Consider the following 26898-nt stretch of genomic DNA (forward strand, 5'->3'; position numbering starts at 1 on the left):
TTGTTCAGACGTTGTTCGCGGATACGACGTTGTTGGGAGATAAATCTAGATGGGACACATTTCAAGTACTTTGCATATATGTGCTCGTTAATAATTATACACGTTTCGAAAGGTGTTTTATAACGAACACTCGATAGAATCTCTCCTGTCTTACGATCTAAAAATGCACGAATGTGCCAACGTCGTTGTTATCATGACAGTTTAAGCAGAGCAAACATTGCCAGAGCCTCACTTTGTTGAGGAACCTAATCGAGGATTCGCAAACGTCTGCTACCGTGGCGAATCGCGAGCACGCTCGTCCTACATCGATTCGATAGCATTCGTCGCGTGATTATGATTACGCGACAGGAAACGGAAACGATGAATCGCGGACGAGCGCGCTTATCGCGTCGCTTTATCCATCGCGCTAATTTTTATTATTGCCATGTTTATAGGATGTTACGCGGTCGCGACAATTTTAACATCTGGCCACATCCTATCCGGGAAAAAAGCTCCGTTTCTCCCTCTCCGACTAATAATACACCGCGGGAACAAGTTCGCATCCGCCTGTATCGAATTTAAATTTGACGTTCAAACGTTCCGTAAGTGTCACGTGCGGGTGACACGCAGACCTAACGGAACCGGCGCCGAAAATAAAGAAATCTCCGCGTTTTCTGGCAACGTCCGCGTGCTGCGGGCCCGTGATTCAGACGAGAGTGATTTATTTGCGGAGTGGCAAACGCGCGGGGCGCACGATTTAAATACGCGAAACGCGAGCCTGTCTTCGGGGGTGACGGACAGGGTACCGCGGGGACAGCCGAGGATCGTTTACAATGTCTTGTTGAAATTACAGGCGTGCCGTGACGGAACGTTCGGCCGATGCGATGCGATGCGATGCGATGCGATGGTGCGACTGGAGCTACGACTTGTATACGACAACGGTGGCTCTAAAGCGTTGAGATAATGAGCCACGGGACACGAACGACGGCTGCATTCGCAAATTATCGCCACTTTGTTCCGCGGGCGGATATATATTTACGCGGAAAGTAAAACGGTGCGGCGCCATCCGTATATGTATATGTATGATACTTGAGCAAGGATTTCCAACGCCGCGCTCATCATCGGGAACTTTAATCTAAAAAAAAAAAGTACGCGAGAAAGAGTATTCAAGGTTGTCGAGAGGCAATTTAGTCTTTAATAATGTAAAAACTTGTTGATCGAAGTCGCAGAGTCGATTGATAAAAGTAATAAGTAAATAAAGTGATAATTCTTATCACAGTTGAGAATTTGAGAGAAGAGAGATATAGCTGATATTACCTGTCTTATTTCATGACGTTTTTTGAAATAAATAACAAATTTCTAGATTGCGCCAGTAATATCAAGCGATGGGAATATTATGATCAATAATTAATGTATTGGAAATATTTCTCTATAATCTATTGTCCGAGGTATATTTTGGGAAACACATATATGTATATCACGTAAAATCGAATGGTTTACGTATTAATCGTCATAATATATACACTACAAAACGCTTGACATGATCGAGAGATTCATATTCGCGTAATTTTTCAAATTCAGTCGAATGACACATGTCAGACATCCAAAACTATTAGCGGAATAATGAAGATCCACAGTTACGCGAGATGTATACATCGACCTATCGTGTCTGATAAATAATTATCGATCCGTCATAAACTAACGTACTTCCAAAGTCTCCATAATTCATGGATGTACTCCCGAGTATCGCTCCCTCTCCAAGACGTCTCATCCTCGTTCCTCTTTCAGAGACACTATCGCATTATTTACTCCTCATTATCGCCCTTAAATCATCCCGGTAGTTCGGGAGGGACTCGAGAGAAACTTCCATTACCTCTCTTTAATCGACGAATAATAAAAATCATTTCGGCGTTCTATGGCGCGCGATGGCTTCTCAATAAAGACATTGTCCACGGAACAAATTCTTATCCGTTAAAAGGCATCGTCGGTGAAAATAGAACGTCCCCTTTTTGCTTTCTCTCTCGCTCTCTTTTCCTCCCATCCCTCTCCGAGACAAGAGGACGGACGAGAACAAGGACCAAGGATACGACATCGACAAGAGGAGGGACGGGATCGGAGATTATCGGCTGCAGGATTACAACAGACTCGAAGGCTTCGAAGCAAACGATTTTCCTCGCCTGGGATTGGGGGTACAGAGAAAGGGCGGACGATGGTTGAAGACGACGGAAAAGGATGAGGAGTGGTTGTTATTGGCTCTAAGGAGGATACTTATTGAACTCTTAGCGGCGTTTTTATCACTCCTTTCTCACGCGCGCGCCGCTTTAAGTGTTTTTGGCTTTGTTTAAAGGCTCGTGTACACCCACCACCTTCGCTCGCGCCGCCGTTTTCACCCCTCTCACATTATACACCCTTAACAGGTTACGCTCCCTCTTCTACTACTCTCTCTCTCTCTCTCTTTCGCCTTCCACCCCGTCTCGCACTCCTTTTTCTTTGCCGCAAGATTTTTACGGGCTCGACCTCCTTGCACGTCGCTTCGTAAACCACGCAAAGTGCACGGCACTAAAGGGTGCAACTACCACTTAGGCTCTTCCTGACCACTTCCGGGAGAAAAAAGGCTTCGAGTAGCGGCGGATAACTCGTATTCTGTATTACCTCTCGAAGATTTATCGACTTTCCTAGCTCTATATATACCTTGTTCAATTGGCAGTTAAATCTATATAGCGCGAATCCTTTTGCCAAGATTTGATGTATAAAAAAAAGACAGATTCTTTTTACGTAAAATTAATAAATTACTATTATCATTAAATTTATAATTATTTCTTAACAACATACGCATATTTTCGTTCATAATTAATCATTTGGTTAATAATAATAAGAATATTCAAATTTTAAGTAACTTATATTCAGCGATGGCTCGTATCCCAGATACAACATAGTACAATAATTTCTACGCACAATTATGCGCGCATGCAATTAATCGAATTTGATTGCACATCTGCAAGAAGCGTATTTTGCATACCTCGCGCGACGTCCCCCATTTCTAGATAAAACGAAACGCAGGAGGATGGAGAATGGTCACCTGTCACGAGACGCGACCGTAGTTTATTAGGCCGAATATTCGGCGGTAAAAGTGAGGGATGACCGTCATTATCTTCATTCATCCGCGTCGCGCGGCAGCTGCGGGATTGCAGCGGGCGGTTAAGCGAGCGAAGCGCCGTTCGCGCAGTTTCTCGGAGACGGTTTTCGCGGCTATTTTTGCGCCGGGACCGCGCCACGCGTCCCTCCCCCGGGGTTATTTACCCTCCCGATAAATATACGATAATGTTATCGCGCGCGCGGGGTTCCGAAGGAAACCGCGGACCGGCGAAATCGTAATAAAAGGTCCGCCGCCGCATTCCGGCGCTTTAACGACCCGAGCGAGCGGCCGTACCCGAAAGTCCCGACGTGCCGTTACTAAATATATATCGGGATGCGTCTATTCAACCGGGCGCGACCACGTTAATGGACAACAAGAGCGCGCCATGGAAAGGGAGACAGACAGAGAGAGAGAGAGAGAGAGAGACAGAGAGAAAGGGCTAGACGGCTCGATCTCTCGCTTTTCCAAATTGACTTCGTTATCTATTTCGATAGCTGATCAGACTATCGTTCGTTACACGTTCGCTACTTGTGTATAGCCGCGAGCATAGGGTTTGCGTGGTTCCGCGGGAGCGAGTAATTTGAAACGTTTATCGCGAATCTAGGTCCCGATCGTGTATCTTTCGCGGGAAAAATGCCACGCGAGAGTTGTGAAACGGCTTCACCCGAATTCATTATCTGCGCCGTTTCGTAACGCCAATCATGTTGCTACTATTTAATGCGATTCGCCATGCGAAATCTATACAATCGCCTCTCTCTCTCTCTATAATTCAAATATATATGTAAGTCTACTTTGTAATCATATATGATTTATGAAATACGAGCACAAAATTATATGAAATAATGGACGAAAAAAATAGCTCGATCTCTCACTCTCTACCACATTTTATTTTTCAATATTAATCTCATTAAAATATCAATCAAGTAGGTATCAAAAAAAAAAATCTGTCGAGATTTTCAATCTGTAATCTTTGCAATGATCGATTGAAAAATTTGATTGAAATTTGAAGGTGTCTGCGCGATGACAACAGCCAGTTATAAAGGGATGAGTGTCAGGCATGCATGCGGTATACGAACGTGATTGCGTGGAACAGAGAGGCGCGGGCGAATGAAGAAGGAGGGGGGACAATAAACCACCGAATACGGATATCGAACACGAGTAAGCAACGTTAGTCATTCACCTCGACATGCCGCGGCTCACGCATGTCTGCACGCGGAAATCGCGCTAACATACACGCGGTGGTTTTGCACGCTACCCGAGCTGGTTAAGCCGCGCGACCGCTCTCGTGAACGAATGTTCGATTTATCAATCCTTTCGTAAGCCGTGAGAATCTGTTTCGCTTGTACGTGCCATGGTATCGATACTATTTTGTTATCTATCAATTACACTGTTCGACTAACAAAAATTAATTGGAACAAGACTGGTCGTTCCTTATAGTTTTTTGGATGCTAATCTGGTTTTTAAATTACTCCGCATCACGTCACAATTTTGAGAAATTTTTAAATAAAGTTGCGAAAAGGGCTATTTTTACGAACTTTGTTATATTATATTATAGATACAATATGTGACGTATTAGAGAAGTTTTATCGCAATCAAAAGAAAATTATATGGTTAGAATCGAGATCAAGAATTCCTATATTGAGGGTTGAAAGTCCTAACAACATATTTTATTTGGATTACAATCAAACTTCTCCAACATGTCACATATATTGTAGCTATATGACAAAGTTGTGAAAATAGCCCTTTTTTGTAATTAAAAATTTTTCAAAATTGTAACGTGATAGAGTCTTTGAAAACCGGATTCAGCATCCAAAAAATTATAAGAAACTAGTCTCGTTTCAGTGTTAAAAAAGTTACTTTTTGTTGAACAGCGTTAGTACTAATAAAAAGAGAAATTTGTGAAGAAAATAGAAATGTGTTTATGTTTCTTTTTAATATGTTGGACGATTAAATATTTTTTTAATTATATATATATTTCAACGTTTAATTAAAATGGTTTAATTTATTGCAATTATACAATTTCAAATTTAATTAAAAAACGGTAAAGAATAGGATAATATATTTATATACGTATATGTATATAAAGAGGGAGAGAGAGAGAGAGCTGTCAAGGACTCCTGAGACTACAATCACTATTTCGCATGGCATTACACGAGAGAGCAACATTTTAGCAAAAGGGTTCAAGTTTGATCCAACTCACCTCTTTGTCTTTGGCCTGCAGTTCCTGCTCGAGGTTGCTGTTCGGCGTCCTTCTGGGATTGCTGGCATCGTGTACCTGCTGTTGATCGCTTCCCTGCGGAGGCTGAGACAATTGGTGTCCCTCAGTCTTGGAATTGCTGTCATTCGTTGCGGCGAGTTGTTCTTTCAATGCGGCTATTTCTTTCTCCGCCGAAGTTGCTCTCTGAAACGAGAAAGAGAGAGGATAATGAGTGCCTCGTGAGCGTTAACATTCGCAATTTATATCAGCGCGATATTCGCTCGACGAGAACTCGAACTCGCGTTTTTAATTCTCTCCGCCGACCTAATCAAGCGCAAAGACGCGGAGAGAGATCGCGTTATGTTAAATTACAGCACTGATTCGAGTCGCGCCAAGCGAATCACGCGATATATATCGGCGCAATGATATTCCTTATGAATTCCATTGATATAAGTTGCAGCGTGTAAATTCTTTAAATCGCAGATAGTTCTGTGAACTAGTTTCAAGATTAATTAACAGAAGAGCGAAAAGTCTCTCTCGCTGATCTTCGATGCGGTAATAATAAACGATAGCCGAGACGTATGTGCATGTATACTTTGAAAGTCACGCAATTATGTACACGTGGTTTAATTCTAGGACGTAAGTCGGGAAAATTAACGAGAGTACAGAGACGATTGCGCAAATTTTTCACGGCGGTCCCGATCGTTAAATTACCGTTTCGCGGAGCCGTGCGACGCGAAATCAATCAATTCTCGTCGGCCGCACCTAATTTCGCGGCTACGAAAAGCCGTCAAAAATAGAAACGACGGCCCGCCGAGTCGCTTTGATATTCTCAGCGCAGGAAATTGCGGACTGGCGTCGCAATTTCTTAGATCCCGAACATTGTAATGCGCGTGCACATTCTCTCCGCACTCTCTGTAATATACTTCTTTCATTCCGACATCAAAATCTGAAAATATACAATAAACTTTATGCGTCTATAGCAAACTTTCTCGCGCGCGTAATCGAGAATAATATCCTTTAATTTCATTACACGACGCACGATTTTGGCATTCGCAGGAAGAGGGGCAAAGAAGGGGGCTTCTTTTAAATAAACACTGGAATTTATTCACACATTTAATATATATAAAAAATTAAAAAATCAAATTAAAAAAAATAAAGAAAAAAATTAATTATGCTCCCTAATGAAAAAAAATTCTGCGGACGCCCATACGGCTAATTACAGTAACGACTATTAGAAATATATTTTTACGTGTCTACTTATTAATTGACGTAGACAAGCACACAGTAATCATGTTATATAATGCGTCAGTCATGATAATAATTAAGCAAGTGTCACGGCGTACCTTTTTGTCGAAGCCGCTCGTGCATATCGGCGCGTAAAAGCGCGACGAAGGTGCAACCCTCTCGCTCGAGGAGAGACCATTATTTTCATCATTAACGAGACGAAATACTTTCGGCGACTGTGTCTGCCTTTGCTAGATCTGCGGCAAAGCGCTCGTTAATTAGCATGTCAATCGCGATGCCTCGCCTTACCTTTCCCGCCGATGCGTTCGCGGTGCACGAACGACTGTCTTAAGAGACACCCGACGCGAAACATTCTTAAATCGAAGCTTTTGAAAAAAAGAAAACATTCCCTTTAATACGAGAATAACGAAGGTATCTAACAGAAGAAGAGAATTGCCTTTTTCAACCTGTCTCCGTAAAGTATCTGCTAAATATTGTCTCCCGCGTTTTTTCCTCTTGAACACTAACCACAATATGTTATATAGAAGTAAGTCGACTATTCGTACGTCTTCTCTTTTCCACAGATGTAATAAAGATGATATTATATACTTGTCCTACGACAGATTTTTTAAACGCACTGATTGGCTGCGGTAGAGAATCTCTGTTTTGTAGCCAATCAACGCGCCACTCGCGACAAGTGCACTGTCTATTATATATCTATGCTCTTTCTTCTCCTTTCTTTTGCTTCGCGACGTTCAATAGGGGATGCGCGGAAGCATAGCTAAATTCAAGCGAGTTATACTCTACGGTCAACAGTCGCGTCGCGTCTCGTCGAATTGTTTCCGCGATTAATATCTCGTTGTAATCGGTAATTAATCGGTTCATTAACGACGTTTCCTTCTCGCCGATGCCTAAGTACATTCCGCGTTCGCGATTGTATTCGGCCTCGCGTTAAAGAGATTTAATTCGAGGTAAACATCACGGTTATGGTGTGTGTGTGCACGTTTTTTTTTTTTTGGCGAAAGTGAAGATGCGAATCAGTCGAATCTCGCCGGTAAGTCCGAATTATATTAACAATCTCGATTAAAATTTCACAATGTAGATAGGAAATGTATTTACTTTAGTATAATCGCCAGCTATTACTCAGAAAAATGGTAAGAAAAAGAGAACGAGAAAGAGCGGAAGAGCGAGTAAGCAAAAGCGAGAGAGATCAATCATACATCTATGATTTCTTCCTGCTTATTTCGCAAGTGACGCCTCCGATAGGGGGTGCATAAAGTACAATAATTCCGATAAATTCAAACCAATCATACCTATTGTACGCTCGCGTCGCGTCGAATTGTTTTCGCGATTAATATTTCGTTGTAATTGGTAATTAATCGGTTCATTAACGACATTTCCTCCTCGCCGATAGCTAAGTATTTGCATTCCGCGTGTGCGATTGTATTCAGCTTCGCGTTAAGAGATTTAATTCGAGATGAACGACGATCGTGGTTATGGTATTTGTGCGCGTTTTTTTTTTTGCGAAAGTTAAGGTGTGAATTAATCAATTAACCGGTAAGTCCGAATTATATTAACAATCTCGATTTAAAATGATTCGCGATGCAGATAAAGAGATGTGTTGACTTGAGTATAATCGCCAATATATTATTCAGAAAAGTAGTAAAAAAGAGAAAGAGTAAGAGAGAGAGAGAGAGAGAGAAGAATAAAATTGATAAGGAAATTTAGCATAATTGCGTGAAAAATCAGCGTAAATAAAACCCAATGATATTACAACCGCGCGATTTTTCTTGCTCATACAAATTTCTTTTTCAGCTTATGTAAACACGGATATCGCAAAGTAGTGGCATCAGCGTGTATCGATCTATCAGTGTGTATGACGTCTCGCGAGACACATGTGTGACGTATCGAGGAGAAGAGGAGGACGAGAGAGCGTGCTGCACGGAGTCTCGGAGACAAGGAGAGAGGAGAAGGAGAAACAGAGGCACCGGCAGAGGCTACAGCAGGCAAGTAATGACCCATTGTTTCCTGCAAAAAGCCTTGACGATGTTATCGATAATTGCGAAATGATACGGGAAGCATAAATACATATCCGAGAGCGAGCCGTAATATACGGCTGTTCTAATAGCGGATGCGTATCGATAGCTGCCGTCTGCTGGCACATCCTGCGTATTTGTCACGTGGACATACGTCAGGAAATCAACGACGCGTTGGCGGGGGAAATTCCGAGGACTCGCGCGCGCGACGCGATAGATAGGGAGAATCGAGAGAGGATCGCCGATAACGATCGTCCTCCCGCGCGGAACGATCGTTATATTAACAGCGGAAGTCGTTGGAGGATAATGGTTTTCTTCGAAACGTCCCGAACGCGATCGAGCGTCGTAACGCGATTCTAACGTAAGCGCAAAAGAATCCTCTGACAACATCCGATGATTTATAGCACCGAACGAACAACGCGCATCCCATCGATGCGCATCGCGTTTATTATTGCGCTAAATATTTAACCACCGCAAATGAGCGCGATAATTTGTAATTAAATTGCATTACGATGTAAACGGCTAATTTATATTTCCTACCATTACATTTTTGCATCGCGCCGGAAATAGCAGGCAAAACGCACTCTTTTACAAAAAAAAAAAGCGCGTTGTGATATAAGAATCGCATCGCGATGCGATAATATCGCGCTAATGTTTTCGCTTTAATGAGAAACAATATGAATAAATTAAATTACAGCGGAGATATAGGTTTGTTTCCTTGATGTTTAGCATTCGTTCTCGAATGCAATACTGTTTCGCGCGTTACACCGTAATAATCTTACAGATGTAAGTTACATACACATTTTTTGTTTAAACTTTGCAAGCAATGAGTTAAGGATAGAAGTTTTTGCCAATAATGTGTGTTATTAGTAACGAGATCGCGATACCGGGAATAATAGACTAGTCGAGCAATGTTAGCGCACGCGGGGAGGGAACTTTACATTATCCTATAGCGGCAATATAAGTATCCCCGTTATAGTTTCGTAGAACAATCGATCGCCTTCAACATGACGGATGTCTGGTAAAAACTGACGTGGTTCGGTTCCGTTGCGTGTACGCCATATAAGGCACCGAATCATTCGCCACCGAGAAATAGAGAGAGAGAGAGAAGAGGTATAGCGGCTCTTAAAGCCACAGCGATATTTTACCGTCGAATTCGTAATTACTTTAATTGGCTCCAGATGCTAATTAATGACCTAAACATATGCCGCGTTATATAGATCCGGCCCGATAGGGCGGCGGCCTACGCCGCCCGTCATTCCGGATCGGGGTGAGAACGCATGTGTTTGTCATTACATGCACTACGACGATTTTATCGCTTCTGAATAACATCCTCCGCGTCCTCCCCTCTCTAGAACTCTCGTATCGGACGCAGAGAGCGTCGATCGCCGATTAAAATAAAGTGTTTTCGCATCGATTTGTAATGTCACTCTTTGTCCCGTTGAAAGAATATAATAATAAACGCCCGATAAATTTCTAGAGCATCGTGTAAAATCGCGACGTTACATCGATTTCATTGATCTGACAAACAAATTAACCGACCTTTAACTGATGAAATCGTGTAAGATCTAAGATTACGCTGCCGTCGAGAATTTGATATAATGTCGGGATAAAATGACAAACTTGCCCTACTCGTTGGTGCATCGTTATCGCGCGATGTCAGCGAGAAAACGTATCGAAATTGCCGAAGCAGCCGAACGCAAACAAAATACTCGGAGCGGATTTCGTGACGCGATCGAATTACTTCGTTACGTAGGATCGCCGATTGGGGCGCCCGTCGTCCTCGTCTATCATTACGAGATGCTACTGGCAGCCGCCGATTTCGATTCGATCGTCCGACAGCGTGGAGATTACACCGCCGTTCTTCGACCCTGAGAGAAGGGAAGGCGGACACATGCACTCGCGCGCGATGGGGCACTCTTCTTCGATCCGGGTTGATCGCTAAGCTGAACCGACGTTTCGTCTCGACGCCCGTCTTACACCCCTTTTGCAAATTGACGGTTATCCGACCTCCATGGTTCGCCCAGGCCGCGCCGATCGATCGGCACTCACCGATTCGACATAGGGGAAATCTCGGTGCTTCCTGCACCGCGCGCGGCAAGAACTTTAACTGCGGAATTACACCTATACATGGGTATAGGTGTACACGCACTTTGTGTTGATCGCCGCTTCTACCGCCCGGGACGAAAGTCGAAAGAATCGATTTCCGACGCGCTATCGCATTGTACACATAATGGCCGACTGTAAATGTCTGGATGGGATACACGTTTTTTGCTCTCGTTACATCTCGCTGCGATAATTCGAGCTATCTTTTAACGTTTTCTTGCGCATCGCGATTGTGTGCGCGTGATTTAATTTATTATCCGACACATCTATCGCTGTCGTTTATTTTTTGAATCTTTTTCAGATTTTTATGTCGTAAATAATTTTAATCGATGTGAATAAATTTTGTAGAAAAAAATAGTATATTTTTGACAGTTCTAAAAATTATGAAAATTAGTAGACGAATAGCATTTGTGTATCATCAAGATTGACTGGTGGGATATTAATCTCTTCACCAGTCAATTTCAGGTAACTCCAGAGAATAAGATTTTTCGACTCTCCTCGCGTCCTCTTCCTTTTTTACCTTTCTCTCTCAGCCGTCGAGCAGGAAGATTGAGAATGGCAAAAAGCAGCGGCTCTTTCAGACGATTCGACCGCTATGGCGAGTCAGGTTCACCTCGGATCATTATAAAGTCCCAAGGTTTAACAATAAAAGCGCGACGGAGATTTAAAATTAAAGCTTATACGAAAAACTTAACCACTTTACGGCACTCTCTTTATAGATAATTTTTATGTAAAAAGAAACCATCGTTTGTTACAATTTAAAAGTAACTGTAAATTATATCGATGGCCTTTATACGCCGATGAAAAACATATACTCGCGTGTAGGTTGACATAAACACGTTCGGCATTTGCCCCATCGAGCATTCTTTGTGTGCCGAACACAGAATCCCGAATAGATGACGCGCCTTCGCTCTCTCGCATCTATTTTTATCTGCGCGCCCGGTATCATCGACACCATTCTTCTTTTTCTTTCTTTTTTTTTTTTTTCGTTTATTTCTCGCCGGTTGACTAATATAAGGGCCACGGGGAATTCCGACGAAAACGAAACCGCAGATTTGGTCGATCGCTCGCGCGAAATCTTGAGATAAGATGAATAATGAGCGCAATAAAATGTCGCAGACGGTGAGAAGTCCGATTTTTGTCGAATTTTTGAATGTCAAGTTTACCAGAGATAAGAGAATACAACTTTACGCTATTGCTAAATCAATGTACGTATACATCTATTATTATTACTTTTGCGACAGATAAAAAAATATTCCGCAAATTGTGGCGTATTTATTGTGTTTTTCATGTATACTCTTAGCGTGACGCTTACAGGCGCTCGACACATGCATAAAAATACATCATTCTCCCTACGATCTTGAAATAGCACAACTTTCCTCCAACTATGTATATTTAAAAATGTGCGCGTATAGAGCAGCTAATAGAGAGTGCATTCCATCAATTCTCCGATACCGCCTTTCCGTGACAAACAATGACAAACGAGTAACCGTGGAAAGTCCCCGAAGTGGTGTATGCAGGGGGTCGAGTAAATTTATGCGGGCATAAAGAAGCATAATGCGTCGCTTTTGACTTACAACCGCGGTTGTAATATACCGAAATCGCTCGCGCAATCGTTTACAAACCACCACGTCCGTATCGTGCAAATCAAATCGCGCCGGATTAAACATCGTGACCCATATTTCGGTCGTCCGCGCTTGTGTCTGAATGTTCATTAAACCACATCGATATTTTTACGACAGATGTTCGGGCGAGTTGAAGTTGCTCGTCGATCGATAGGTCGCTGCCGGTCGATCACGTGTCGCGGCGGCGTCGCGGCGACGGCCGCGTAATCGCGGTTGTCCACGAAAACCCCTCGTATTAGGAGGCGACAGAGAAGAAACGGGGCAAACAAACAATAAGAAAGAGTAAGCCTTATATCGCGCGCCTTTATAATCTCCCACGGGGTGGCGGAGAACGAGAGTGAAAAAGAAATGGGGTACGCGGATCAGCCGTTTATGACTACCGGCGTTGTTATATTTTTTTAGAGGAAGGGAAAAAGAGAAGAGCGGGAAGGCTCGCGATATTTCAAATTTTCTCATTACACCTCGAGGTGCGAATGATCTCCCTCCCTCTCTCTCACCCTCCCTTGATCTCTTCGTCCCTTCCTTTCATCCCGCTTCGTCTCTCTATCTCTCTCTGTCCTTGCCGTTTGCTCTATCTAGCGCAAATCCTCCGCGCCACCGATACAACGTGGCGTCATTCCATCCCCCAATCACCTCCCCACAATCCCCCTCTTCAATCTCACACCAACCAGCCATCAGAGCGAACCCCTCTTGTATTTATTATTAAGATATCGATCGGCTCTAAGCCCTGGTACGTACTGCAATATGCGGCTGGCAACGCGGGAGACATACACGAGAAGTCGCCGAAGAGAAAGCCAAACGACTTCTTGTCCCTCTTTCCCTCTTTCTGTTCTCAGTCACAGTCATTCTCGTTAACTATCGTGCATCGTTTATATGCTTGAGCATCGCCAGCAAAGAGCGCGCGTGATCATTATCAGTGATTATGTCGTTACGCTTTCTCGTTATACTTTTGAACGATAACGCACGCGAAAGTAATGATATTTTGCGTATGATTCAAATTAATGGATATCGCGTTCTCACATTATAATATGTAATGATAAATATCTCTATATAAGTATCCCTCCTCGAAATAAAAACATATACGATAAAAAAAGATTCAATATCATATATATATGCAGATGTAAATCTAGAATCTGAACAATTTATATTGAAGTATTATTTTTCCAATATGCAATACATATTGTATAATATAAATTTTCTTCATCTCAACGAAGGGGAAATAAAAATTTACATCCATGAGGTTCATTAATCTTTAGGACAATAAATGCGCTCTCGTATACATTCTCTTAAGAGAAGCATTTTTTTCAAGGGTCATCGACCGTTTGCCGCGCTCTTTGCTCCGAGCACACGCATATGCGCGAGCTCTTAATAGCTAAGGACGATCTCGTCCATGTGGTGCAGGTTCCCACGTGCACCGACCACTTCGGATGACTAGACGATGCAATCCGTTACGCGGTGGGAGGGAAGAGACAAATAGAGGAGGCTATATCGCTCTCTTGATAATCGGGACAATATTTAAGAAATGTCAATAATACGTCGTTCAACCGCGAGGGTGAAGAGAGTTTGGAACGGAAGCCGGGAACGGGATAATATATCGGCGGCTGTGCGGCAAACCAGCACCTCCGGGCATTGGTTAAAAAATAAAGGAACGCCTTTGATGTTCCCCGTTGTCCTAATGAAAAATTAAAGCCCTTTCTTAAACATCATTAGACACGAGGACTCTTTCAAGTCTCCCTTCCTCCGTTCTTATCTGTGGTCTTTCTTTCCTCCCACTTTACGATACGCCCGAAGCGTCCAATCACGGGCTCTTGTCTTGGATTCGCGTTGATGCCTCGAAATACGAAAGAGAGAGAGAGAGCCTGGCAGCGAGAATACTTCCGAAAATACACCGATATCCACATAACGATCTACGCCTCGGGCCAAGATCGATAACGTCATTTTATCCAACTACAATCAACATCTATATCGCTAATGCATTTGCAGTTGCTATTGAATTCTAATTTGACGTATCTGCATAGTATCATTATGTAGCATTATGCATTGCGGAGAAATGAGTCTTGTATTTCCAAATTGATGCGAGTTACTTAGAAATTAGATTGAGTTCGAATAACATTCAATCGATCTAGTGTATTGCTCTAATTTTTTTAGGAACACTTCCCAATAGGGAGATATATTTATCCTTACGTTTAAAAATTAGGAAAAAAATGTTTCTTCATCTCGACAATGCAACGATGAAATTCCCCCGATTCAATTTAACGAGTAATGTAAACGTCCGGGTGTAATATATGTAGTATCCGAACACGTTTCTCCGTCTGCAACATCGTAGCGAGTTATATCGGTGTCTTTGGAACACGCGCATAAGCGCGACAGCGGCGACGAAACAGGACCGGATATCTTCTCACGCGCACTGCACTAATAAATCATGATGGCAGCGGAAAAAAAGATTGGTGATCATCTGCCAAGGAGAGCAGCAGCGGCAGAAAACACGAAACGATCCGCTGCCCGAGGGGGAATCTTTCTTTCCAAGCAGCGTTTCTCGCGTCGCGTCGGCGTTGATTTCCGCTGCCAACGCAAGGAGAACAAAAAACCGTAGTCTCGATGACGTTTCTCTTTTAACGGTTGCCGAACCGAACTTCGTTTTTCGAGTAATACAAAAAAAAAAAAAAAAAAAACTCGGTCCTAAATTATTTCATAAATCGATAGGGAAAAAAAAATGAGAGCTATTTATACATTTTTTTTTTTCGAATATCACGATACGAGACAATAAATATCGCGTACTGTTCATGAAGATTCCTTCGATTTTTGTTGCATATTACTCACCATGAACAATTTGTATTATACAACGAGCAAGGGAAGGCGGAATGACGCGTCCACGTATACACGCAGGAGGAGAATGCAGACGCTAGCCTGGGACAGACGCCATAAATATCGGGGCGTTCTTATATTTTCATCACGGCCATCATTAAAATTTATGTTATGATCAGAAGTGCACGTATATATCAGAGGACGCGTACCGCCGCGGCGGCGTCGCGTCGTTCGTTGCGAAAAAGAGGGAGAGACGCGGGACAGAAAGAAGGGGTGGGCGGTAAAGCCTGAGAGAGGGGTAGGTGGTAATATTGTAATCTATGTGTGGAAGAACGCGCGGGAAGAGAAACAGAGGAGAGATGAAAAAGTAGCCTGAATGGCAGGCAACCCCCGGGTTGTAAGGGGGTAGTTTTCGGCCGGGGCGGCACGCCACGGCGAGGTAGAGGGGATTTTCGCGCGCGGAGAAAGGGGGGAGCGAGAAGGGTGGCGAACGGAAACAATGACGTCTATACCAAATCCCTGTTCTTCTTTTTTCCACCCGCACTTCCTCGCCTCCCGCGTGACTTTCTCTCTCTCTCTCTTTCTCTTTCTCTCGCGTGTGCACGCTCGCTTCCTTTTTTTTTTTTTTTTTCATCTCCCTGTCTCTCCACCCCCGCGGGGTGCCATTAGACCCCCACGGCGGTCCCATAAAAATATAGCCCGTATTGTGCTCGCTCAGGTACCGATCCTCGCGCGCTAAAAGTAACCTACTGTCTCCTCGCGCGTGAAATGTATATTCGCACGCACACGTGTCTATCTATGCATGTGCATTTATTCGCGTGTCAAGTTACCGGACATCGACGACTCTAATACCGGAAACGATCGTTTGCGAACTGCAATGCAGCTCTGGGTTAATAAGCTTTTTAATTGAGTATAATCAGTCCGTCGAGAGAGAGAGAGAGAGAGAGAATATGACCAGCTGCGTTACCATACTCGTAATAATATTTTATGTACGTTTTTTATTCGTCGAGAGCTTCGGGAGTGTCGCTTGCGCGCGAGTGGAACGATTCCATACGCGCAAAATTACCAGTATTGATAATTGTACGTCGTAATAACTCGTGGAATCTATAAATATGTCCACTCGCGATGATGACGAATGTGTGGTCCGATGATAATATTCGAATATTGTTTTACGTCGGTCGTCGTCATCATCAGCGCGTCGATCGGCGTTTCGAATATAACCGAGGTAATTTCGCATTATTACATATATTCCATATTTTTTTAATTCTCGCAAAATAAAATTTGAGGATTTTTTCGTAAATTTACGGGTTATTCGCGCGTAACGTTAGTCGATTAGTTCCGGGTTCGCAAAACTCATCGAGCGTAGAATAGATCCGGCGAGTCGAGAGAATCGTAATAACGCGAAATCTCAGGGACCGCGCGGTGCATAGTTCGATCGACAGAAAAAAAAAAAAAAAAAAAAGAAAATAGAGTGCGATGCAAAAACCAGCGCGAGCATCTGAACGACTGGCACCGTGATCAGTCGGCTCAGGACAGATCACAAAGATGATTCGCTTTTGGCGGAGGGCCATTGTCGTCCGTTGGACCGAGCAGAATCGAAATGGCAAACGGTAACTCGATTGCTCGGCCTGCACACGGATTGCGAATTATTTCTCCTGTGGTGGCGTGCTCATTCCGCGGCCAAACAATCGTGATCGATTCATGCAAATTTCAACAATCGTCCCATCCCCTCCGCTCTTCTCTCTCTCTCTCTCTCTTGCCCTTTCTCGTTTTCTCTCGCCCCCGCGGTCCTGCATTCACCGTCCCTTTGCTGATTCCGCCGCGCCGTATATCGAGTCCTCCATTGTTCGGGGTGAAATTCGTTTCTGTACGGCACGAGCCTCGAGTGTTTTCCTGGCTACACGTGCGGTCGATCCGCTAACTTCTCTTCTTTCGCGGAAATAAAAAAAGAGTACCGCGCACAATCGCGAGCGAAGCTCGAATCAGCGTTAACGCGCGAGAAATAATGTCGGAGATGATTAAGCGATGGCAATTTTTTTTTTTTTTTTTTTTTTTTTTTTTCATTTTTGTCGGAATAATCCAACAGTTTTTCTCCAGCATTACTTCGACGTCTAATTTTCTAATACGATATTATGATTATATAATTCTAAATATTATTATAGGTTTTCGTCCGTCTGTAGCTTAACTTTTTCAATCAAATGTATATTTAAAGCCCAGCAACGGTATTCTTCGATGACTCTATAATCGAGCCTCTCGCTCAATCTCGAAATTAAAACGCGAAGAGTAATCACGCCGTTACTGCGTAATCAAACTTTATAATACCCCAGGAGAAATAAAGAAAAATAAATCGAGTCTTAACAGGTTAATAAACGTCTTTTCTCCCTTCGAGCGAACCTCCCCTTCCCATCATCTCGTCCGCTCGTTACCTATCTCAGTCTCGTTCCTCCCCCGCCTTCAGCCCCCGTTCTCCTCCGCACTTTTGACGCTTCGTCCTGGAAATCCTTTGATTCTCATCTTTTCGGGAGGCTTGGAAACGTCGATGCGCCTCTTGCATGAAAAGGGGTTCCTCCCAGGACGTCCCCTGATTGGGACGATAAAAGAGGCCCCCAGCTAAGCGTGGAAAGGGTAAAGAGAGAGGGAGGTAAAACACTAATTAGTTATCAAAGGGCGAGGAAGGGTTTGGTGACAAAATAGTAGATCCCCTCCCTTTCCCTCTCGCTCGGATATACTACCACCCTCGCCACCACCATAACCCCAACCTTCGCTACCCCATCCAACACCTCCGCATCCCCCGCATTCAAGCCTCCTTTCACCCCCTTCTCTCTATCGCACTCTGTCTTTGGATGGCATCCCCTTCAGTGTCTTAATACTCTCGGGAGAACGGCCCTGTATTGATTTTCGAATCATTAATTCTACGTCTAATCAGAACTTGCGCCAGATATACGTACGCGTGTCTGCGTGTCGTACGTATACATGTGTAGAGGTGTACAACGTTGACGGGGAGGAGGACGTCGGCTGATGGTGCCTGCGATACTGGGAGCCGCGTTTGCTCTCGACTGGTACGTCAAACTCCGGACGAATACCGCCGATATACGCTGACAGATTTGTGCCGACGAGTATAGGTGATTCGTATAAGTGGAGGAAGGCGGTGCGAGTCGTCGAGCGAATCGAGAAGTCGCGCTGATACGATCAACGTCGACGAATGTCGATATTGCCTCAAATATGGATCAGCGGATATACGCGTTGATCAAATTTAAATAGAGTGTAAATTTCATTTTCATTCGTTTTTTATTTTGTTTACACGGTCAATGACGAGTTGCCACGTGCCTGGCAAATTTACTCTTATTGTTAACCTATATATATATATATTTTAGTCTATCTTGGTATTCTATGGATTATTATATAATGAGAAGTCTCGCAAATCTAGAAAATGAATTGTTGATCCATAACCGAAATTCAATTCCCAAAGCAGAACGGAGTCTATCTATCTGATCAGGTGTTTGTCAATCCGATGAACGTGATTGAAAGCATTGTACGGAAATACCCGATTGGAAATTCATTCCTGGCCTTCCTCTCGGACGTAGAGGCCTTCGGTCTATTCCTAGATAACGATCACAGTATTTTCGACATTGCGCGTCAATAACTTATATAAAAATATATTCTAAAGATACGTTTAAAAAAATTATTTCGTTCTTGAAACTTTTTGTTCTTAAATAATGCGACTCGTGTTGCGCGTCAACAGTTATGAAAACACTCTCTTAAGCGGTTTGATTTGTATTTCTTGCGGGAGAGTTTGCGCTAAAGATCAAAGCCACGTCGAATTCGGCCAGAAATGAAAGACGAGCTGCCTCGTGACTCATCGACCGTCGACGATTCTCGATTCAACATTATTCGAGTTAGTCACTGCCCGATTTCTTCCCGATGGAGGCGCGTAATTTCGCGATATCGCATGAAATCTATTGGAAGGTCGATTCCCGGAACGAATCATATATAACGTCGCGAATAGACCTAATTATAACGATGACTAACGCTGACAAGCGAGAGTCGACGTATGTATGCTGCGCCGATCGGCCGGAGATTCTACGCGATTCGACAATTGTCTCGCAATTAACCGGAACACTCAGATAATAAAAAGTAATTGCCTCTTCGTCTTTGAAGCTCGTTAAAAAAAAAAAAAAAAAAAAAAAAAAAAAAAACAGCTCGCGTGTCTTTCGTTCGATTCGACAAAGCCGTTAATTGCGTTAGCAAGCTTTATTATCGGCGAATTAATTATATCGATTTATCAACGGAGGCGGAGGAGGGCGATAAATTAGGGCAGGTAAATTAATAGAACAAGAAGAGCGTATCGCGCGCACTTTGATAATAATAATACGTAATTAATTGAACGCATTACCACAACGGGTATATAAAATGATCGGATTTCCGCGCGTGTGTAATACGCAACGAGAACGAAACGCATCAAGTTTCGCGATTGCAACGCGGCGCAAAAGTCGATGGAAATATTTTAATAGGATCTCGTCAGAGCGACTTTATTAACATTTGCGCTTGTCCCCGTCGGGGGCCGTTTTATCTCGCGAAAGAAAAAACTGTTCGCGAAAGCGAATTAATTCGATCGCCACGCCGCATCTATACGCCGCCTCGCCATAACAGATCACATTAAAATTCATTCGTACGGATAATACTAATTAACCGGAGAGATCGGGAACTCCCCGAGTAGAAGTTTCCGCGACGATTACCGACCCGGCCGCGTAAGAACGGGCGTTACGCACCTAACAGTGGAAAATTGCCAATTTTCCCGATAATGAAAACTCCCGTCGTGGTTAATTCCATTCCCTTAATTTCTCCGCATTGAATTCTACCGAGGAGAGCTTAGAGAGCAAGCGCGCGGCGAAAAGATTACGATTGGAAATGTTACGATTGAAATCACTCGGTCCCTCTCTCTCTCTTCTATCCTCGCCCTCATCGCTAAAGGAAATTTCGTTCATTCGCTCGTTATTACGCACGCCGGATAAATTACAAGGCGATTGCCCGGGCCGCGATGTCGCGAAATCGCTAGTTACAGCGCCGTGTAATTTCCCAATTCAATCTTGCATTACCGAAGTGGCCGTACAGTTGCGTAGCGAATCAATTCTCCTCTATTATGTATTGTGTTTGTGATAAAATTATATGTGACGGAATTGTAATACGGAACAGACATGTCGATGAATACGATTATATGTGAACACATATTGGATGTTTGGCCGCGTTCATATTGACGGCTAAATTTATCCTCAAACTATCATTTTCTGCATTCGGAGCACATCGATATATCTTTCTTCCATACCTATACCTATATGCGCAACAATTGTTTTCTTTCATTGTTAACTATATGTTCGATGATTCGCGTTTATTCGGAATTGATTTATTACCGGGCAAGATAAAACCATCTCCGAATGATATTGACATAAGTCGAGTTTGTCTCTCTTTCTATCTTTTTTTCCGTTTGACGCGATCGTGAACTAAAGACGGCAAAATACGATTTATGTTCGCTTCGATAACGAAGCGTCATTACATTGCTGAGATACGAAAGAATTATAATATCTATTCTTGATTTCATTTTACACAACAGTCTATACATCGTCAAGCGTTTATATGTGTCTGTATATATATATGTAATATTTCTACGCATTAAATCAGAGTTATATTATGTCGTAAAGTATATATTTGCTCGCACTATCGAAACATTGGAAGGAGATTCACAGTATTTCTTATCATCTGTAATGAAATATGTATTAAGCTAAACTAATATATCGATCGTCGACGGGTGTAACAGCGATATCGAAAGGACGCTTCAGATAAGTGGTACTTATCTTCGAATATAATAAATAATCTAGTATCGTTTTTCTAATTTATATCAATTAGAACGGATATACTCTCGTGATCGATGAACGAATTCCGTCAATCTTATCCATTCGTAACACAGATATTCATATAAATAAAGTTTTTCACGTCTGTCGTTCTCAACTATTTAAGTATATTAACATCACAAAATTATCTCGGATAAAATAGCATTAATTTTGCACAAAGTACGTATCTGTCGACCGACTTAATCGGACGATCGATTTGGCTCGTTGTTACGTACGTATTTATGTATATATTTTATTTTATATATAAAATATAAAATATATAAATGTATATATTTACATTATGTGTAGTATACATTTCTTTGATTAAAAAATAATTATTGTTTTTTAATCAAAGAAATGTACTACATTAAATGATAAAAATATAGTCACGTGATACATATATATATATTCTGTTTTTAAAAACGATATTCTGGCAATTGAAATTTTCCGATGGAAATCGCGAGAAATGTTGACCGCAAGTGTGATGAGAGATCAACGTCGCGCGTGAGTGTATCGAACGAATATCGCACGTACACCTGCAAGTGTATAATTGAATGCATTCAACACACGACACGCAATCGATGCGGTATCGAGGACAGGCCTGGCGAGAAAAACGGGGGTGCGTTGGCAAAGAAGAACGAACGCAAGGGGGGTCCTGTATCGATTTTATCCATGTTTTAAATTATTACCCACTCATTGTGGCCGCCATGCGTGGGCGAAGGGACGACGTATCGGAAAGGGTTAAGGGAGCCAAGTTTACCGTGGCTTTTTGTTTCGACGCTCGTGTCGGTATCGAGACGAATGGAAAGACGGGAGAAATACGACGAGTAAAGGGGATAACGATAAACGGCAAAGGGTTACCGGGAAAACGATCTTGTTCTCGGTAATCAGCCTGTCTCTTGAGAGAGAGAGAGAGAGACTGTTTTTTTTTTTCGAGCTTTCCTCCCCCATCGCAGTTGTGCGTTGTCCGGATGCGTGGCTGCGTCGAGATAAAATACTCTCTCGACGAAAACGTCGCCCTCCATTGGGACTCGCAGAGTGGAATAGTGTTGATTTCATTTTCGCGTTAATCCGTCTCGGTAATCAGAAACACCGCGGTTTTTTCCCGCGATAATATATTCGCGCGAGCGTTTTTTTTTTTTTTTTATATATTAGAAACGAGGAAAGAGAAGTTTCCCGCAATATCGGAGAAAAAGGCGTCTAATCTGTAAAGTCTCAAAACGACGAGCGCGCTACGGCTTTCCATTTAATCGCGGTCAATTCGCGACAATTACGAAATAATTGCCGGCGAGAACTTTCACAGAGTCGCTCCGTTCTATCGTCAGATCGCTGCGTTACAAAACTTATCGGCCGCGATCTAATTTAAAAATAAAAAAAAAGAAACAAATAGGAATGATCGATGAACTGGCACGCTATCACAATTTCCAAGCAACGATCAAGTCATAACAGGCTTCGAAGGCCGGCTATCGAGCGACTCCTGAGACGCGGGGCGACTTGGATTTTCGCGTCGCGAAAGAAACATGGCGAGCGATAAAGGATGTAGAAACGACTATGAAACGAGTGTAAGGTGAGAGAGAGAGAAGGCAGAAAAGGAAGTATAGAACTGAAAATCGTTCCTACCGTCGGGATTTCAAAGCTGTGGACGCGACTGACGACGAGGGTGGTAATAAGGCTGAAGAGCGAAACTCTGGGGTTCGAATCAAAGGATTGCCAAGCTGTATGGCCAAGCGAGAGAGAGAGAGAGAGAGAGAGAGGGGAGGTTAGTGAAAGTGGGGAGGGGGAGAGAAACGGTAGGGAACTCTGTTAATTATCTTTATCAATCGTTAGAAACCCATTCCTCGAAAAAGCGCCTCTTTTTTTTCACCCTCTTCTCTGCCCCCTTTCCTTCCTCCCTCGTATCACAGTTATGATTTTATCGTTTAGTTTGCGATGCCGTGTATAATCATAACACAACGCGTATAAAAGTAAGAATATTACCGGATATAGGCGAGTAAAAATGTTAAATGTTATTTGAGTGAGAGTTAATTACACCGTGCGTCCTCTCGCGCGATCGGAACGCGGAATGGAATTATTACATTCGCGGCTACGTTTCATTTTTCCGATTGACGAGGAATAAAAAGGGCGGATATTCGACGACCGGTAGATACTTGTCATTCTAGGCGTTTACTATTTCTTTTTTTTTTTTTTTTTTGTTATGGTTTCGCTTTATCTCCCGCTCTGCTTGTATCCTATCGGATATGGAAATATATTTGATTTCTCCGATATTTTCATCATCACATATTTCGGCAAAATTCCGCGAGAGAATTCCTAAAAACTAAAAATAGATTCTTCATTATTATTCAAAGAGAGAGAGATCGAAATCAAATAAAAATCTTCAGTATTCGTCTAAATTCAAATAAAAATAGCTTTTAATTATCGTCGAACAACACCCATTCAATCTTCATACGATACGTATCGTCCAAAGGGATACATTCCGGAAGAGAAACGCAGATCTTTGCACACGCATTATCTGAGTTCAGCACATGTACTACAGATATATCTCACGCATTCAAGGTAGGCGTCATAAAACTATCAGTCGATCTCCACAGCTGATCGCAGTTTTGAATCGGAAAAAAGCTCGGTGCAGAAGAGGGAAGTCAAAAGGGAGAAATTGAACTGGAAGTAAAGGGAGGTCTGGGGATGGTGCATCATTCTAGAGAGCGAGAACGGCGGATGATCTGATGGCAGGATAGAGAAGGGAGGGTAGAAATTCGAATTGCAACGCGATATTCTATACGGGCAAAGTTACGTACGAGGCGAAGAGAAACTTGCCATTTTCGTTGTGGATGGAGGGGAGTGGGTTGGCCGGAAAGGGTTGAAAATAAGCGATAATGCGCCGGCTTTACTTAGCTAATTAGCGCTTCTCTCTCTCTCTCTCTCTCTCTCTCTCGCTCCCGCCTCTGCTTCGCTTTGCCGTGCCAAGTGAGTTCTGTGTCTGTTCATCCTGCATCCAGCTGGAGTCGATCCTTCACTCTTTCCCTTCTCCTGCTAACCCAGCTCTCTCCCCTCCTTTAGCCCCCGTTTTTCCTCCGTCCCACACCACTTCTGCCGTCCTTCCTTTGGGCAACCCCCTTTCACCGTGCCGACGGCGAGTATTAATTCATTTAGATATTATTTTGCGAGGCAGGCATTAACATTCTCAATCAGATTAATTAAATTATTTTTCTCGTCCGCACAGTGCCCATCTCCGCGCCCTCTCGTTACCTTCTTCTCGTTGGATACGTCGCGATGTGGTGATGCATGTGTGTATAGGTATGCATATATGTGCACGCGCGCGCGCGTTATTTCATGGCAATTGATTACGACGCTTTTAATGTGCGACCGGAATTACGAAGATATTTCGAGAGTACATAGCTCACTATGTGGGTGCGTTCGGGTGAAAAGGCGGTTTTCCAGGTATTAGGCGTTTGCGGGCGATACGGTTTAAAAACACGTCACTTATAATTAGAAAGAAGCCAGCAATCTGGATGCTATGGTAAAAGATTCGATATGGCAGGAGTTACAATGTCGATCAAATTTTATGTAAAACGTATATGAATGAGCTTTCGCAACGGCGTTCGATATAATTATCACCAGATACGTCGATAATTTAATTAATGCAATGCTCGCAACAAATTGTTTATAAATTTTATTCCGCAAATTGTTTACACCGATTCTTCCTCTCGCATCTCCCTTTTTTTCCGACTCGAACGAGATAAAAATACGCGCCGTCAAATATATATATATATATATATATATATATATGATTCATCTACGTTCAGATCTTCGAAAGAATATTCTTCGTTGTGATTATTCGAGAATTTTACCCCAGAGAAATATTCCAGAGCCGTATCACCCGGACTTCGTTTTAAGGTTTCATTATAATTCCAGTGGTAGATAGAATTAATCGTAATCACCTGGATTCGTATGCGTGAGCCTGGAACGAGCTTGATATGCCGCTGAAGGTACACTGAAAACGAATCCAAGTTAGCACGGAGGATAAGAGGAATGCAGGCGCGGGATGGCCGGGAATCCCGAGGTGGATCCCCGACGATGTGCGAGGGTAGGTAGGAAAATCCGTCGGGTGTGAGAGGCAACGGGGGTTGCGGAGGAAAGAGGGAGGACGGCTCGCCCGACGAGAACGGGAAGGAAGAAGGGGTTAATGCAAAGGTCCAGGATAATTACCCACATGGCTGGCAATGCGTATTTCACTTTGATCAAGTCTGTGTTTTTCTTCGCTCGCCTATCAGACCTCTTCCCGAGCCGGTCCCACACCTCTTCTCGGCCTCAACCCCCGGACTCATCCTTCCGCTTTCTTCTTTCTCTCTACCCTTACATCATCGCGGGGTTTGATGGGTAGGTAACCGGCTTTTGTCTTTTCTCCCCGGGACGTTTTAATTATTTTAAACTCGGACCCGCGAGCGTCTAATTTGTGATGTACCTTGCCGCGGCGAAGAGGCCGCCCTTATCGTATGCGTTGAGGATATCTGCTGGTTCAAAGTTTGCGAGCACGTGCAACACAAGAATCAGAACTATCAAGTTTGGTCTCTTTAACGTTACCAAAGGAATTCTCTTTCACGTACTCGCGGAATTGCTCGAAACATTATTATAGGATTTATTATTATTATTATTTTTAAACCTGTCTTTCACAATTCCTTATTCCATTTTGCGTTCCATTTCTAACGAACGACACACCGAATAATTGTCATACGCTATTCGATGAAGTCTTGAGTCAGATATCGAGAGTTGCGAGACGACGATAAATCTCATTTATAGAATGCAAAAATCGTCAAATATACGTATTCTTCGTCTTATCGAAAATACATTTTGCATCGAAATTAATTAAACTTTCTTTCGAGAGCATAGTCGACGGATGAGCGATGAATACCTAATTTATTAAGTCGACGATGGAATCCCGCTAATGATCTGCAGGATCCAATTATTAGACTCGTTATCATTACTATTATTAACGAAAGATAAAGGAAAGCCAACGCCGTACCGACGGCAGAAGTATACCCGAAGAATACGAGGCCGCGATAATTAATGCACCGCCATATAATAAATATCGAGTGCAGGTCCCATTTCGCGTCACGGCGTTCCATTAAATTGAATTCGGTATCGTCAGCTTGCGCCACTCAATACCAATATGCTTACCGCATCTCTCCCTCTTCCTCCTCCTCCTTCATTTCCTGTTCCACCCCCTTTCCACCCTGATTTTGTCGTTCCGCAACCCCTCTTTCTAAGCGCCCTTAAAGCTTAAAGCGACAAACAAGCCCGATACGGTGGCGCCAATCAAGGTTCAGCATGCAGCAAGCGAGAATAAGTTGATTTATAATCAGAGCAGACGTTGTGTATGCTTCTGAAGATAATTGTTATTTTGAATTAATATTGACGTGCTGAATACACATTGCGTGCGCAAACTGAAAAATAGCAAAACAACTGTTCTGTACGATATGTTAAATAGCTATTTAATTATCAAACTGCGTAACAAAACACATTGTGCACAACAGTGGCACAATTTTATTTCATATAGACATCATTATAATTTCAAAATAATTACATAGTGAAAAGCAATATTTTATTAATATTATTATAAGTAATATGTTTCTAAAGTAATTATTTCGTCTGAGAGAAATCATACTGCGGTATAATCAATTTTGCATTTCAATCGCCATTATGCTTGAATTATTGTATTTATGATTAGAATCGCAATCGATTACAACGAATAATAATGTAAAAGTGCAATATTAATTTACACATAATGTAAATTTAGTACACGTCAACTACCGCGTTTATTCATTCGTTATAAATATAATCAAATATTCATATATGTAACTAAATTGTTATAAGTAGATATACTATTTCAAAGATATGAAAGAATATA

General features: G+C 42.7%; 1 protein-coding gene across 6 annotated transcripts in view; it reads right to left on the reverse strand.

Annotated features, from left to right (window-relative positions):
- Positions 1-26898, reverse strand: part of cut (homeobox protein, cut) — a 137491-nt gene that overhangs the window by 61981 nt on the left and 48612 nt on the right. For all 6 annotated transcript variants that reach the window (XM_029315810.2, XM_029315813.2, XM_029315809.2 and 3 more), the window contains exon 3: positions 5316-5516. In XM_029315810.2, the coding sequence (XP_029171643.1) occupies positions 5316-5516 (201 nt within the window). The remainder of the gene's footprint in view (positions 1-5315; positions 5517-26898) is intronic.

Source organism: Nylanderia fulva, unplaced genomic scaffold (assembly GCF_048542155.1).
Source record: "Nylanderia fulva isolate GAGA-0341 unplaced genomic scaffold, ASM4854215v1 Scaffold10, whole genome shotgun sequence".
Classification (NCBI taxonomy): Eukaryota; Metazoa; Arthropoda; class Insecta; order Hymenoptera; family Formicidae; genus Nylanderia; species Nylanderia fulva.